The 13,007-nt window shown below is 41.6% G+C and overlaps 1 protein-coding gene across 1 annotated transcript in view; it reads left to right on the top strand.

Moving 5' to 3' along the window:
- tmx3b (thioredoxin related transmembrane protein 3b) overlaps positions 1-13,007 on the top strand; it is a 119,012-nt gene that overhangs the window by 3,933 nt on the left and 102,072 nt on the right. The window contains exons 4-5 of the mRNA XM_036558351.1: positions 2,014-2,137; positions 6,585-6,630. Coding sequence (XP_036414244.1) covers positions 2,014-2,137; positions 6,585-6,630 — 170 coding nt within the window. The remainder of the gene's footprint in view (positions 1-2,013; positions 2,138-6,584; positions 6,631-13,007) is intronic.

Here is a 13,007-nt window from a genome sequence, read left to right as displayed (position 1 = left end):
TATTTGATAGTATGTTTATTGAACTCCTGAAAATCAGTGTTTAGGCGACTCTGGGCTGCTGCACTAAAATAACTTAATTTTTTTTAAATTTTACTGTATTTGTAACCCTGCAGAAATAAATATTATAAATTTTACATCATCACCATCATCATTACTTTTATTTATATAGCGCCTTTCCCAAAGATTAAAAATAACAAAAGACATAATTAACATTAAATAAAACGACAAACACAAACAAAAACTCCATAGTTCCCACAGCTATCAGGTGGGGGTTGCACTGACCGCGGTGTAAAGCAGGTGGTGCTCATTCCTGGTCCTGGAGATCTCCCACCCTAGAGAGTTCAGATCCAGCATACCTGGCTCTGTTATTCAGATGCCCCAAAGGCCTTTATCACCTGTATCAGGTAATTGTGGCTAAACTCTGCAGGGTGGTAGATCTCCAGGACCAGGATTGAGCCTCCCTGGGAGAGTCCTTAGCCACACAGTCGAACACCACCAGCCCAGGTAGCCTCGTAGTGGTCCTAATTTGTGTGATCTAAATGTTTATATATTGGCTTTGGCAGATACGTACTTAAAATATACAAATATCTGATAGGCTATGAGAATCTCCGTGTTGTTCACATTCACTGTTATCATTTTATATTGTTTATATATATGATTTAGTGATCATTGTATTTTATTTACGCTGTTCATTAATTTGCGGGATTTCTCTTCGTGTGTGATTTGTCCCGCTCCCGCCTGCAGTGGGCTGGTTTCCCGCCCGCTCCTGCATCCCAACACTGATAATTAGTCCCATGCCGCACGATAATGTGGTGGGTCCCGTGGGAGTGCAGATCTCTAGCCCCCCAACAGCAGCTAGATCGCACCGAACAGTCTCGTTTGTTTGAGCCAATAAAGGAAATGTCTGTGCTGTTATATTTATCATGATAGATAGATAGATAGATACTTTATTGATCCCGAAGGAAATGTAGCAAATCAATCAAGTTGTAGGTTAAAGGATAGTTTTTTAGTGACGTCTCTCAGCCGCCCTTCAACAAATCGCACCAAAACAGTCTCAGTCGTTTGCGCCGTTAAAAGAAATGTTTGTTAGGGGCTCCCGAGTGGCGCAACCGTCTAAGCGCTGTCCCTCATCAGGAGATCGCGAGTTCGATCCCTGGTGATGCTACAGCCGTCCGTAGCCGGGAGTCCGAGAGAGCACAATTGGCCTCGCTCTCTCTGGGTGGGTAGGATGGCCCCTCCCTCTCCCCCCATCACTCAGCGCGATGCTAGTCAGCGCAGGCGTCTGTTAGCTGACGTAGCAGATCTGGCGGTTGGCGCTTTCCTCCGAGCGCGTTCGGCTGTCCAGTGACGTTGCGTGAGCAAGCCTGTGGAAGCCTGTGTTAGCCTCGCCCTCCTAGCGCTGATAGCATCGTGTGATTGGGGGAGTCCTAACTAGCGGGTGGAATTGGAGACGACTAAATTGGGGAGAAAATCGGGTAAAAAAAAAAATGTTTGTGCCGTTTTAATTCATTATGAAGCGATAATGTTTGGACGAGTGAGTTTGCCCCACTGGCTCCAATTTACAACATCATAAATCTTCAGTTTCCTCACAGATTGAGCTGAAATATTAAAATCTATATATTGACACTAAGAACAGTTTCACTTTAAGTAATCAGCACAAACGAATCGTAGTATTTTTATTCCGTTTCTGATCACATGGGGGCAACAGCTACACGGAGGTACTTAACATTACGCTTTGGCCGTATTGCCCACCTCTACTACTATCTCACAAAGAGAGATGTCCTGATGCATGTAGTGCTTTGTGAAAGTATTGTGGTGTTATTTTCGCCGTGTCACTCAGCTTCAGCTGGAGCTGTTGTAACAGTTGCCCTTTCTTGTGAAAGATGATGTTTTGCATTTGTTATTACATATGAAATATAATCAGATCTAGACCTGTCTGTTGTGTATCCGGTGCTTGTTTAGTGATCCCCTGTTGTGAGTGTGTGTTCACAGGCTCTGTGTGCTGTGTTGTAGTTCTATGCGCCATGGTGCGGATACTGCAAGAAGCTGGAGCCCATCTGGTTCGAGGTGGGAGCGGAGCTAAAGAACTCCGGGTCACCGGTCAGAGTGGGCAAGATGGACGCCACTGCGTACTCCGGTATGTTTGGGTTCAAATTTCTTCTTATTCCATGACAAGATTGGGCTTCCAGACGTTCTAATGAGTCCGTCTTTCTCAGCTTGTGGTTTAGTAACTACTGGATTTGAGACGGAACATACAAGATTAACAGTATCACTGTCAGGAGCTGCAGGTGGTGTGGAATCAACTCCACTCCAATACTGAGTAGGCGGAACGAGAAAATTCAAACAACAAGCTGGTCACTGTTACTGTTTTTATTTATATGTTGTAACAGCTTATTAATGATTTTAAGATGTTTATAGATGTTTATGAAGTGCTAATCATCAATAAAATTTCAAACCATCATTCCCGTTATGAGCAAATGTAATATGTAATTATATATATATATATATATATATATATATATATATATATATATATATATATATATATATATATATATATATAATAATAATAATAATAATAATATTAAACCTCACAATATAAGCAAAGTCTTCACATCTTCAGTTCCATTCAACCATTTTCTCATTGTAGCTCGTTTACTATTAGGCAAACAGCAGGCCACTGCTTCCATTTCTAGTTATATCTTGTAGCTGCTATTTGTAATAATAACTATTAATAAACTAATTTCAAACCATTCATTCCCTTTAAAAGGTTAGTCTTATTCTAAAGTGTTACCTTTACTTTTATACCCGATTTTCTCCCCAATTTAGTCATCTCCAATTCTACCCGCTGGTTAGGACTCCCCCAATCACACGATGCTATCAGCGCTAGGAGGGTGACGGCTAACACAGGCTTCCTCCGAGACCTGTGAAGCACCACCGCTTCTTTTCGAACTGCCGCTCACGCAACGTCACTGGACAGCCGAACGCGCTCGGAGGAAAGCGCCAACCGCCAGATCTGTTACGTCAGCTAACAGACGCCTGCGCTGACTAGCATCGCGCTGAGTGATGGGGGGAGAGGGAGGGGCCATCCCACCCACCCAGAGAGAGCGAGGCCAATTGTGCTCTCTCGGACTCCCGGCTACGGACGGCTGTAGCATCACCAGGGATCGAACTCGCGAGTTACCTTTACTTTTGATAAATAGTTGTGAAAGTGAGTGAGGTTCAGGTTTTTTTTGGACTTTAGTGGCTCTGATTGGTAATCAGGCTTCACACTATATTGATAATCGTTATCATAACATTGGGATTTGCAATACAATATAAAAACGAGCCTCCTAATTAGTCTAAGCAGTGTTTTCTCCTTTTACTTTTACTCTTGATTACCCACAGTTCCCGATGAGTGTTTCAGTGGATGCATTAATGAATCGGTGTTTGGTTGTCACTCAACAAAAGTACGTTGTTTCAGTAATAATGCAGGCCAGTCTTTAAACAAGTCTCACTGTTGCATCACCAGACGTTTTGCCATCACAGTGTGTCGAAATATAATCACGTTGCTGTGTTGTGTAAACCGTGGTGTCTCATTAGGCAGCCCTGCTGAGCGTATCTCCCCAGTTCTGCTTCTGCTGATTTCTCTGTAGTGATGAGTCTGTCTGAGAAACACGGCTTCTCTCGTCGCTTGGAGGACGAATCCTCTTAGAGTAGCTAATCAGGCCAACCGGCCGAAAGATCAAGTGATAGGTTAATGCTTAGAGATCAGGACGGGGGTGAACTGAGAGAAGACGGAGGCCTCAGAACGCCGGAGCCTCCAGCTCTCACACCTGAGATGTCTGAATTTGAGATGGTGCATACAAGATTAAAGGTGTCACTGTCAGGAGCTGCAGGTGGTGTGGAATCAACTCCACTCCAAAACTGAGTAGCAGTGTATGAGGTGGAGGTCCGATTCTAGTGCTTTAAGAACTCGGAGTGGGGGTCCGTCTGTCTGTTACGGGTTCTCTACTTAACTTTGTCTTGAAATTGGAGTCAATTTCTAGTGATGCACCAATATGGGAACTATGGGCCGATGCCAATATCCGACATTTTACATGTACATATTTATGTCTTGGGCATGCAAATCTGGCTTCTATAAGGGCCTCCGCACACAGGACGCTCTGCGTTAGGCGTCGTCTAAAAATTCCAAGCCATTTTTAGGGGAGATGCTCACACCGGTGCCGGCGCACTGTTCGGTTCCTCAGCGCGTTACAGCACAACACTCATTTTTTCTGTCACTACATTAAATTAAAGCCGTATTGAGACCACAGAGAGCCACGGTAGATCATATGTGCCTTTAAATTTACGCAGAAAAAAGCAGCCAGTGTTTTAGGTGAACAGACAGAAGATAAAGGTAAGTAATAATAATAAGTAATAAGTGATGCTGATCACTTTAGATGAGTAGATTGTAAAAATGAACTTGCACCTGGCTTATACTGGCTCTCCCTGCCGGTGTTTGGGTGGTCCTGTCAAGCATGCGGATATCATTAGTATAGCATAGGAACTCAGTGTTTCATTGTGTTGGTCATTTAATTCAATGCTTAATGTTACTGATTACCCCCTGATGAGCTGATTTAGGCTCTCAAAATATCAAATATTCTTTTAATGCCAGTGATGTTCTCTGATAGGGACACTCACGTCATTCAGCTTCATGTTTGAATTTTTCCATTCCACCTTAATAGTGCAGCCCAGACTGTGATGGTGCCTGGAGGCTGTAACTGCTACCATTTAAGATGGAATGGGAAAGTTTGAATAAGAAGCTTCGTACGTTTTTAACGCAAGTTTAAATGGAGTTAATTAAGATATTTAAGTTTTGACCACAACTTAAATGAACCTTTTTTAGCCAACTATTGTTGTCTGAACACATCGGAATTAGACGTCTGCATTTAACCCATCCGTGCAGTGAAACACCACATACGCACTACTGAACACACACACTAGGGGGCAGTGAGCACACTTGCCCGGAGCGGTGGGCAGCCCTATCCACGGCGCCCGGGGAGCAGTTGGGGCTTAGGTGCCTTGCTCAAGGGCACTTCAGTCACGTACTGTCAGCTGAGGGCATCGAACCGGCGACCTTCCGGTCACACGGCTGGTTCCCTAACCTCCAGCCCGCGACTGCCCCACTTAATAAGGCATGATCTCATTCCCATGCCTTATTATATCGTGGCCATGACTAAATTATCTTGTTCGCATGTCTTACTAAGTTGTGGCATTATTTTTATTTATGCAGGATGTCATCAGCGAGGCTCAGTAAGTATGCGCTACGGTAGGACGTTTCACTGAGTAGCTGTGGGAGACAGCCAGCGTCGCCTAAACGTTAACGGTGCTCTTTCAACATACATTAAATGCATCAGCAAATATCTGTTTGAAATATTGGCCAAATCTAAGCATCATTTATTATTATTATTATTATTATTATTATTATTAACATTATTAATACAAGTTAATAAGCATTGTCATCATTCACTCTTGTTTGAAAGATATTATGTTAATAATTGAGGAGTTTCATTCCAAAATGCTGTATATCCATTATAACAATAGAAGTTTGTAAAGAATAGCGAGTGATGTGTAACGGTATAATGCATTTTATTTTCTCTAATAAAGGTGGTATGAAGTGTAATATAGCACTGATGTTTCCTACATGTGTAAAGTTCACTGACAACAATGGGGGGAAAAAAAGAAAATTTAATGTGTTTTAGACCAAACCCTTTCAGTTGTTATTTAATAAAAACTTACACAGTGTACATTGAAATGTTAGACACTACACACCAAAATGTAAAGTGCTGATTCGTGCACAATTACAGGGTCCATTTCATGGAAAACGTTGCTAAAGTTTCAAAACATATTAATACATCCGTATATGAAAATAAGAAAACAGCCCATTTGAATTTGTTGTTTCTATGATGTTATGGAAACCAACTTATTTGCATACATCCACCTCTTCTGCCTACTGCAGTTAGTCTCCGCCCACTCACGCCGAAGTTGTAAGTGGTGTTTCAGCCGGGATCGCTTTCTGAAAGAGGCACAGTACAGGGGAGCCAATCAGAACAGAGCTCATTTAAAGTAAAGTAAAGCAAAAACAGCTAAAGGGTAAAAAGAGTTTGGAAATGATTGTGTAAAATTGTTAAAAAAAAATGTTCAAAAACAGGAAAAACCCTTTAAAGTTTTTATCACTATTTTTTATTTTTTTTTGGAAAAACAAGACATTATAACGATGTAAAAAAACAAAACATTTTTTAAATGATTTTCCTTTATTCTTTAAGTGTTTATATTAATTTCTTGTCATAAAATTACTATGGAAATGAGATTTGGTCGGCGCTCTATTACAAGATAATTTCTGTTGATTTCTGTTGCTTTAGAGTTTCTCAGTTACTGCAGAATCATCAGCAGCTCCATTTATCATGAAAAATATTTCTTTTTTACAGCTTCCTACAAATTGTGTGGACCTATAGCAACATTTTTATGTTTCCACAGAATTGGTGTTGTGACTGAAGTAATTCCAGACGTCTGAATAGTAGATTTATTTTTTAAATACATAAATATGTGTGTTTTTTCAACAGGTGTGGCCTCAGAGTTTGGCGTGCGAGGTTACCCCACGATAAAGCTGTGAGTATGAACTGCCCTGCACGCTTATAAACGGAAGACTGTAGCTGATCAGCGTGCTTGTGTCAGCGTGTGGTTTCCTTTGTGGCTTTATGAAGTTTCCGTAGCAGCAGGACGGATTGTTGCCCTGATTATATCGTCCATAACTTTAATCAGGTCTGAGGCTCCGAGCTGCTCCTGTACAGTTTGTGTGTGTACTGACTTTACAGACACAGTCAGTCTCGTGCAGCTTAGCAGAGCTGAATTAGTGAAGTCAGTCTGTCTTTATCATCATTAATCAATGTAAGATGTATATATTGGAATAAAATGTCGTTCTTAAGGCGTCAAACACACAACAGCAGCACATTAGACAGGACTACACAGACTGCATACACAACAGTGTGAGATGAGTGCAGAATATACAATACATACATCAGACAATAAAACCGCTTACACAAGACATTGTGTATTTTATATATATATATATATATATATATAAATTTATATAATTTTCTGAGATTTTTATAATAGTAATAATAATAATAGTAACTTAAACTCCAATGTTTTTTCTTTAGTTACAAACTGCACTGCACTAAATCCAATTAAACAGGCCTGTTTATACTTACTGACTAACACACAGTTGGTCAGTATTCTTCAAGTACTGACAAAATCAATCAGCCTTTATTTTCACTCAGAAATACTTTGACCGTGACCCTCATTTTCAAAGTAGCTGAGCATTTGCAACATTTAAATGGGATTGAAAAAGAAAATGGCATTTAATCAAGTTAAAGTAAAATTAACAAAACTACATAAACAAATGAACAGAAAAAGACTAGATCAATAGCAAAAGAATTAAGAGAATTAAGATTTGACTATATGAAATATAAAATAAAACCAAGATAATAAACCAATTAATAAGATTTCAACATAAAAGGATAAATAGGCAAACTATTCACGATATGCTCAGAAAAGCGTACTGTGACGATTTATCACAATAATAAAATATCATCATATTGCCGTGTGTGTGTGTGTGTGTGTGTGTGTGTGTGTGTGTGTGTGTGTGCGCGGGAGTGGGGGGGGGGCGGCATATGACGGAACTACACTCTTAAAGATGGTTCTTTAAGGATTCTTTAGTATATACGGTGGTTCTGAACACTCAAGGAACCATTTGCATGCTTAAATGGTTCTTTGCATGGTGAAATGGTTCTACAGACTGATGGAGAATGTGTTGTGTTTCATTCTATATAGCACCAAAAACCTTGACCAATATTAGAACCCTTTTTGGTGCTACATATAACCTTTTTCAAAAAATTACTACATAGAACCGTATGCAACACATTCTCCATCAATCTGAAGAACTATTTCACCATGCAGAGAACCGTTTAATCGTGCAAAATAGTTCTTGATGGAGTGTTCATGGTTCCATGTAGAATCATTGTATTTACTAGAGAACCCTTGAAGAACCATCATTTTTAAGTGTGTAGCTACGATACACTCTCGAAGAGTACTTTTGTAGGTCTTTCTGGATGAGAGCGTCCGCTATATGCTGTGAATGTTCTTTAAATACACTGTGGGTTCTCTTTTATTCTTAAAAATTTAATGTGGGTGTGTTTATTTTTGTACATTCAATATAGAAAGTTTATATAAGGCGTTATAAACAGTTTCACAGTTGAACTAGTCTTTCAGATTCATCGTCAGAGTCTGTATCATTTCTCCTGTGTATATTCTACATAGAACCATGTACGACACGTTCTCCATCAGTCTGAAGAACCATTTCACCATGCAGAGAACCCTTTGATCATGCAAATTTTTCTTTTACTGGTCTTCATGGTTCCCTATAGAAACATCGGGCCTCATTCTCCAGTATCTTCCTAAGTCTGTTCTTAAGTGTGTTCTTGAGAAAGGTTCTAAGAAAAAGTCTACGTCAGATTCATGACACGTTCTTAAAGCGCAGAACCGTTCTACCTTGTGCTCTTGAGTGTGTGTAGATTCTGTTCTTACCTAAGAACAAACCCCACATAAGAGAACATGGTGAGTCAGAGTCTTCATCAGAATTGCGTAAGACGGCTGTTCAACTAAGCCCACTGTCTTTACTAAAGAACCCTTAAAGAACCGTGTTTTTAAGAGTGTAGAGCAAACGTTGTTAACTTTAAACTGTACAGAAGAAAGATTGAGGCCTTATAGCTGCATTCAAATAGTCAAAGCCCTTAAACACTAACAGCCCTGCTGATTAATCTCCAGTGGGTTCATGAAGTTGCCTTCTGTCTAATAATCTCAGTATATTTGGCTTATGGAGTTTGTAAATAGGGTGATAGCCAAGCTGAGTGGCCCTGTGACACCGAGGCGCCTCATGAGACCATTCCCATGTTGCACTGGGCCTGTGCAGTAGCAGGGGAGTAAGGTGTTGTTCCAAATTATCCCAAAGGTGACACTAAGCCTAATGGAAGTCTGCCTCTCATTCACAAGCCATGGTGGAAAGAAGGGAAGAAGAGGGGGGAGGAAGCTGTGTGGCTGCGTTGAAGCAGCACTACTTTTAATTTTTGACGTAATTTTAAAAAGCCTGTTGTTCTTTACGTTGTGTGTAAATTTCATGATGGATGGACCAAAAGAAACGGGCCGAAATTAGTCGGAAAAAAAGTCTGGTTCCATTGAGTAGCATTAAAATTAGAGTATGGTTTTTCATTCTCCTGTAAAGTTACCATTTTGGAGATACAAAGTTTTGATCCAACAACATATATATATATATATATATATATATATATATATATATATATATTATTATTATTATTATTTTACAAGCTTGACATTGTACCAATATTAGAACCCTTTTTGGTGCAACATAAAACCCTTTTCGAAAAGATTCTGTATATAACCATATGCAACATATTCTCCATTAATCTGAAGAACCATTTCATTGATCCTTGAGTGTTCCTGGTTCCATGCAGAACCATTGTATTTACTAAAGAACCCTTGACAAACCATCTTTTTGAATTGTAGCTAGGATATATTCTCTAAGCGGTCAGCAAAGCACTTTTGTCAGTCTCTCTGGACAAGACCGTCTGCTAGATCCCTATAAGCATGCAAATGGTTCAAAAGAAGGGAAGATAAGGGAGGAAGCTGTGTGGCTGCGTTGAAGCAGCACTCCTGCGTCTGTTGGTGGGAACGCTGAAGACCTTCGGTGGTTTTGGTCTCTAGCTGCAATTTATTGTTCCCCCTGATCCACACTCTCAGAAAAGGGTATGAAACTGTCTCTGGGTCAGTTCCCCTCTTGTCACTGGGGTGGAACCCTCAAGGCTCCATCTCAGTACCTTTAGTCAGGGAACATAACTGAACCATAATCCACTGAAATGATATGTTCTAAGCTGTGCTGACTCCACACACCCCGTCTCGTCTCCAGGCTTTTATTTTACTGTTCTGTTTAAAACATTCGGTTATGAAAAGGTACAAATACCAACTTTTCACCTGGAATAACTTATTTAAGGTTCACAATCAGACCTTAAAACCACTGTTGGAGCTTTGAGGGAACATGTACGTTGTTTAAACCTGGATGAGCGAAAAATGTACCTGAACAGAACCTTTATTTCTAACAATGCAGCACACATCAGCTGATGACCAAGCCCTTTTGGAAAAACACGAATAAGAAACGTACAGAGCACAAGGCCGTAAGACCGGGGTTGAAAATCACTGCTTTAGGGTTTGTCGTCTTGTGGTGGACTCTTACTAACATTCAGATGCTACCTGGCGTTTTCTCCGTGTCTCAGTGAGATGCGGAGGTGGTGGGAACGTTGCCAGAGGTCCTTTTTAATCGCTGGTCCTCTGGGAGAGAGACGCTCTCATAGAGACGCCTCATTCAGTCTCATTAGATCTCCTCACAGGGGCTCTGTGTACCGCCGTAACCTTAGAGAAGAGGTTGTTAATGTCGTGCAAGTCTTATAATTGCACTGAAGCAGCAGTTAGAGAAGAGTTAGGATTTATTGCATCATCTGTGTGACTGTGGAAAACAGCGAAGTTCGGAGGTTCTGCAGGAAAACATGTTCAGGCAGTGAAACGCTCAGGTGCTGTACTCCGACAGCGATCTGGTTCTTAAAGGTTGAGTTCCACTGGTTTCACCAAAATGACGTCATTAAGACATAAAGACGTTCAATCCTTTTGATGTGAACTGCTCTGTTCTACTCTCTTAAAAACACTGGTTCTCAAAGAACCCTTTCCATGATCATCTTTAGATTGATGGAGAATGTGTTGTGTATATAGAACCTATTTGACAATGCAAAGAGCCCTTTAATCATTCAAAGGGTTGAGTGTTTACGATTCTGTGTAGAACCATTTACTGAAGAACCCTTGAAGAAGCGAAAGTGGAGAGAAGTGAAAAGTGAGGATGGTTCACGGTGGTGGTGACAGGTGCCGGATGTCTGAGGTGTTTAAAGGGCTGCTTATATTTGACTTTTTCCTTTGATATAAACGTAAAAATTAGTGGTTTTATGCACCCAAAATGGTCATAATTCATATTTACGTGTTTTCCAACCTCTCGTTATCCCTCACAGGCTGTTTTAGTTACTGCACCTTTAAGGCTGAAATAAGACCAATTCTGACTGGCTGCCCTGAATTGCGCCTCGTTCAAAAAGCGCTCGGAGCTGAAACGCTCTAGAACCTCAATATGAATGTGTGGGTGTGGCTAAACTACTGTAGAGTGAATAGGTGGATAGATGTAGATAACTTCAAATCAAATCAAATCAGATTTATTGTCACATCACAAGAGTACAGGGACACAGGTGAGTGAAAAACTTGAGTGCGAGTTCCACAAATTATGCAGAGAACAGTATTTACACATAGATAAACAAAACTATAGATAGGATAGAAGAATAGATAAAACCAATTTAACTAAAATATATACATATAATCTTACACAATAACTTAAAAATAATAATATTGCACCGAGACATATAATATTGCACTGGGAATGTAGGGTGGGTGTAATCAACTATATACTATATATAGTAATGGATATTACAATGCTATGTGGATGTGCAAATAATCACACTAGGTGTGGAGGTAGAAGATGGTACAGTAGGTGGCAGAGTATTTAGTAAAGTGCAAGGTACAGGAAGTTAAGTGGAAGCGCAGGTGGAGAGTATTGTCTTTGGATAGGTATTCAAAGTCCAGCTATGCAAGTAAAGTGCGGGAGTACAGTGGGTGCACGTACGTGTAATGGGAAGGGTTGGGCTGGGCAGAGCAGTGATTACTGGCTGTTCAATAGCCTGGTTGCATGGGGGAAGAAGCTGTCTTTGAGTCGACTGGTTCTGGCTTTTAAGCTTCTGAGCCTCCTACCACTCGGCAGCTGAGAGAACAGACAGTGACTAGGATGGGAGGGGTCCTTCATAATCCTTCTGGATTTCCTCAGGCAGCGACTGGTGTATAAATCCAATAGGTTAGGGAGCTGAACCCCGGTGATGGACTGTGCTGTCCGCACCACCCTCTGCAGAGATTTCCTCTCACGAACAGTACAGTTCCCGTACGAGGTGGTGATGCTGCCCGTCAGGATGCTTTCCACAGTGCAGGTGTAGAAGGTCTTAAGGATGCTGGGGTTCAGGCCAAACCTCCTCAGCCTTCTGAGGAAGTAGAGGCGCTGGTGGGCCTTCTTCACCACCTGTGAGGTGTGCACTGCCCATGTCAGGTCCTCGCTGATGTGAACACCGAGAAACTTAAAGCTGCTGACCCTCTCTACCGCAGTCCCATTGATGGAAATCGATGGGTGTACTCTCTCCTGCTTCCTGAAGTCCACGATCAGCTCCTTGGTCTTACTGACGTTTAGAGAGAGGTTATTCTCCTGGCACCAGTTTTCCAGGATTTTAACCTCCTCTCTGTAGGCCGATTCATCGCTGTTGGAGATCAGGCCCACAACTGTTGTGTCGTCAGCAAACTTTATGATGACGTTGGAGCTGTGTCTAGCAGTGCAGTCATGGGTGTACAGGGAGTACAGGAGCGGGCTGAGCACACAACCCTGGGGGGCTCCGATGTTGAGGGTCAAAGAGGAGGATGTGATACTTCCCATCCTTACCACCTGCTGTCGGTCCGTCAGGAAGTTCAGGATCCAGCTGCACAGTGTGCTGTTCAGACCCAGATCCCGGAGCTTGCAGTCGAGCCTCGAAGGAACGATTGTGTTGAATGCTGAACTGTAGTCTACAAACAGCATTCTCACATACGTGTCCTTCTTTTCCAGGTGGGAGAGGGCAGTGTGCAGGGTCAGGGCGATTGCATCGTCGGTGGATCTATTCCGCCTATATGCAAATTGCAGTGGGTCCAGGGTGGCAGGCAGTGAGGAACAGATGATATCCCTGACCAGCCTCTCAAAGCATTTGCTTACGATGGAGGTCAGGGCAACAGGTCGCCAGTCGTTCAGACAG

The sequence above is a fragment of the Colossoma macropomum genome, unplaced genomic scaffold, assembly GCF_904425465.1.
Source record: "Colossoma macropomum unplaced genomic scaffold, Colossoma_macropomum, whole genome shotgun sequence".
NCBI classification, from domain to species: Eukaryota; Metazoa; Chordata; class Actinopteri; order Characiformes; family Serrasalmidae; genus Colossoma; species Colossoma macropomum.
The sequence above is the reverse complement of the archived record's forward strand: the minus strand, read 5'-3'. Positions and strand labels throughout refer to the sequence as shown.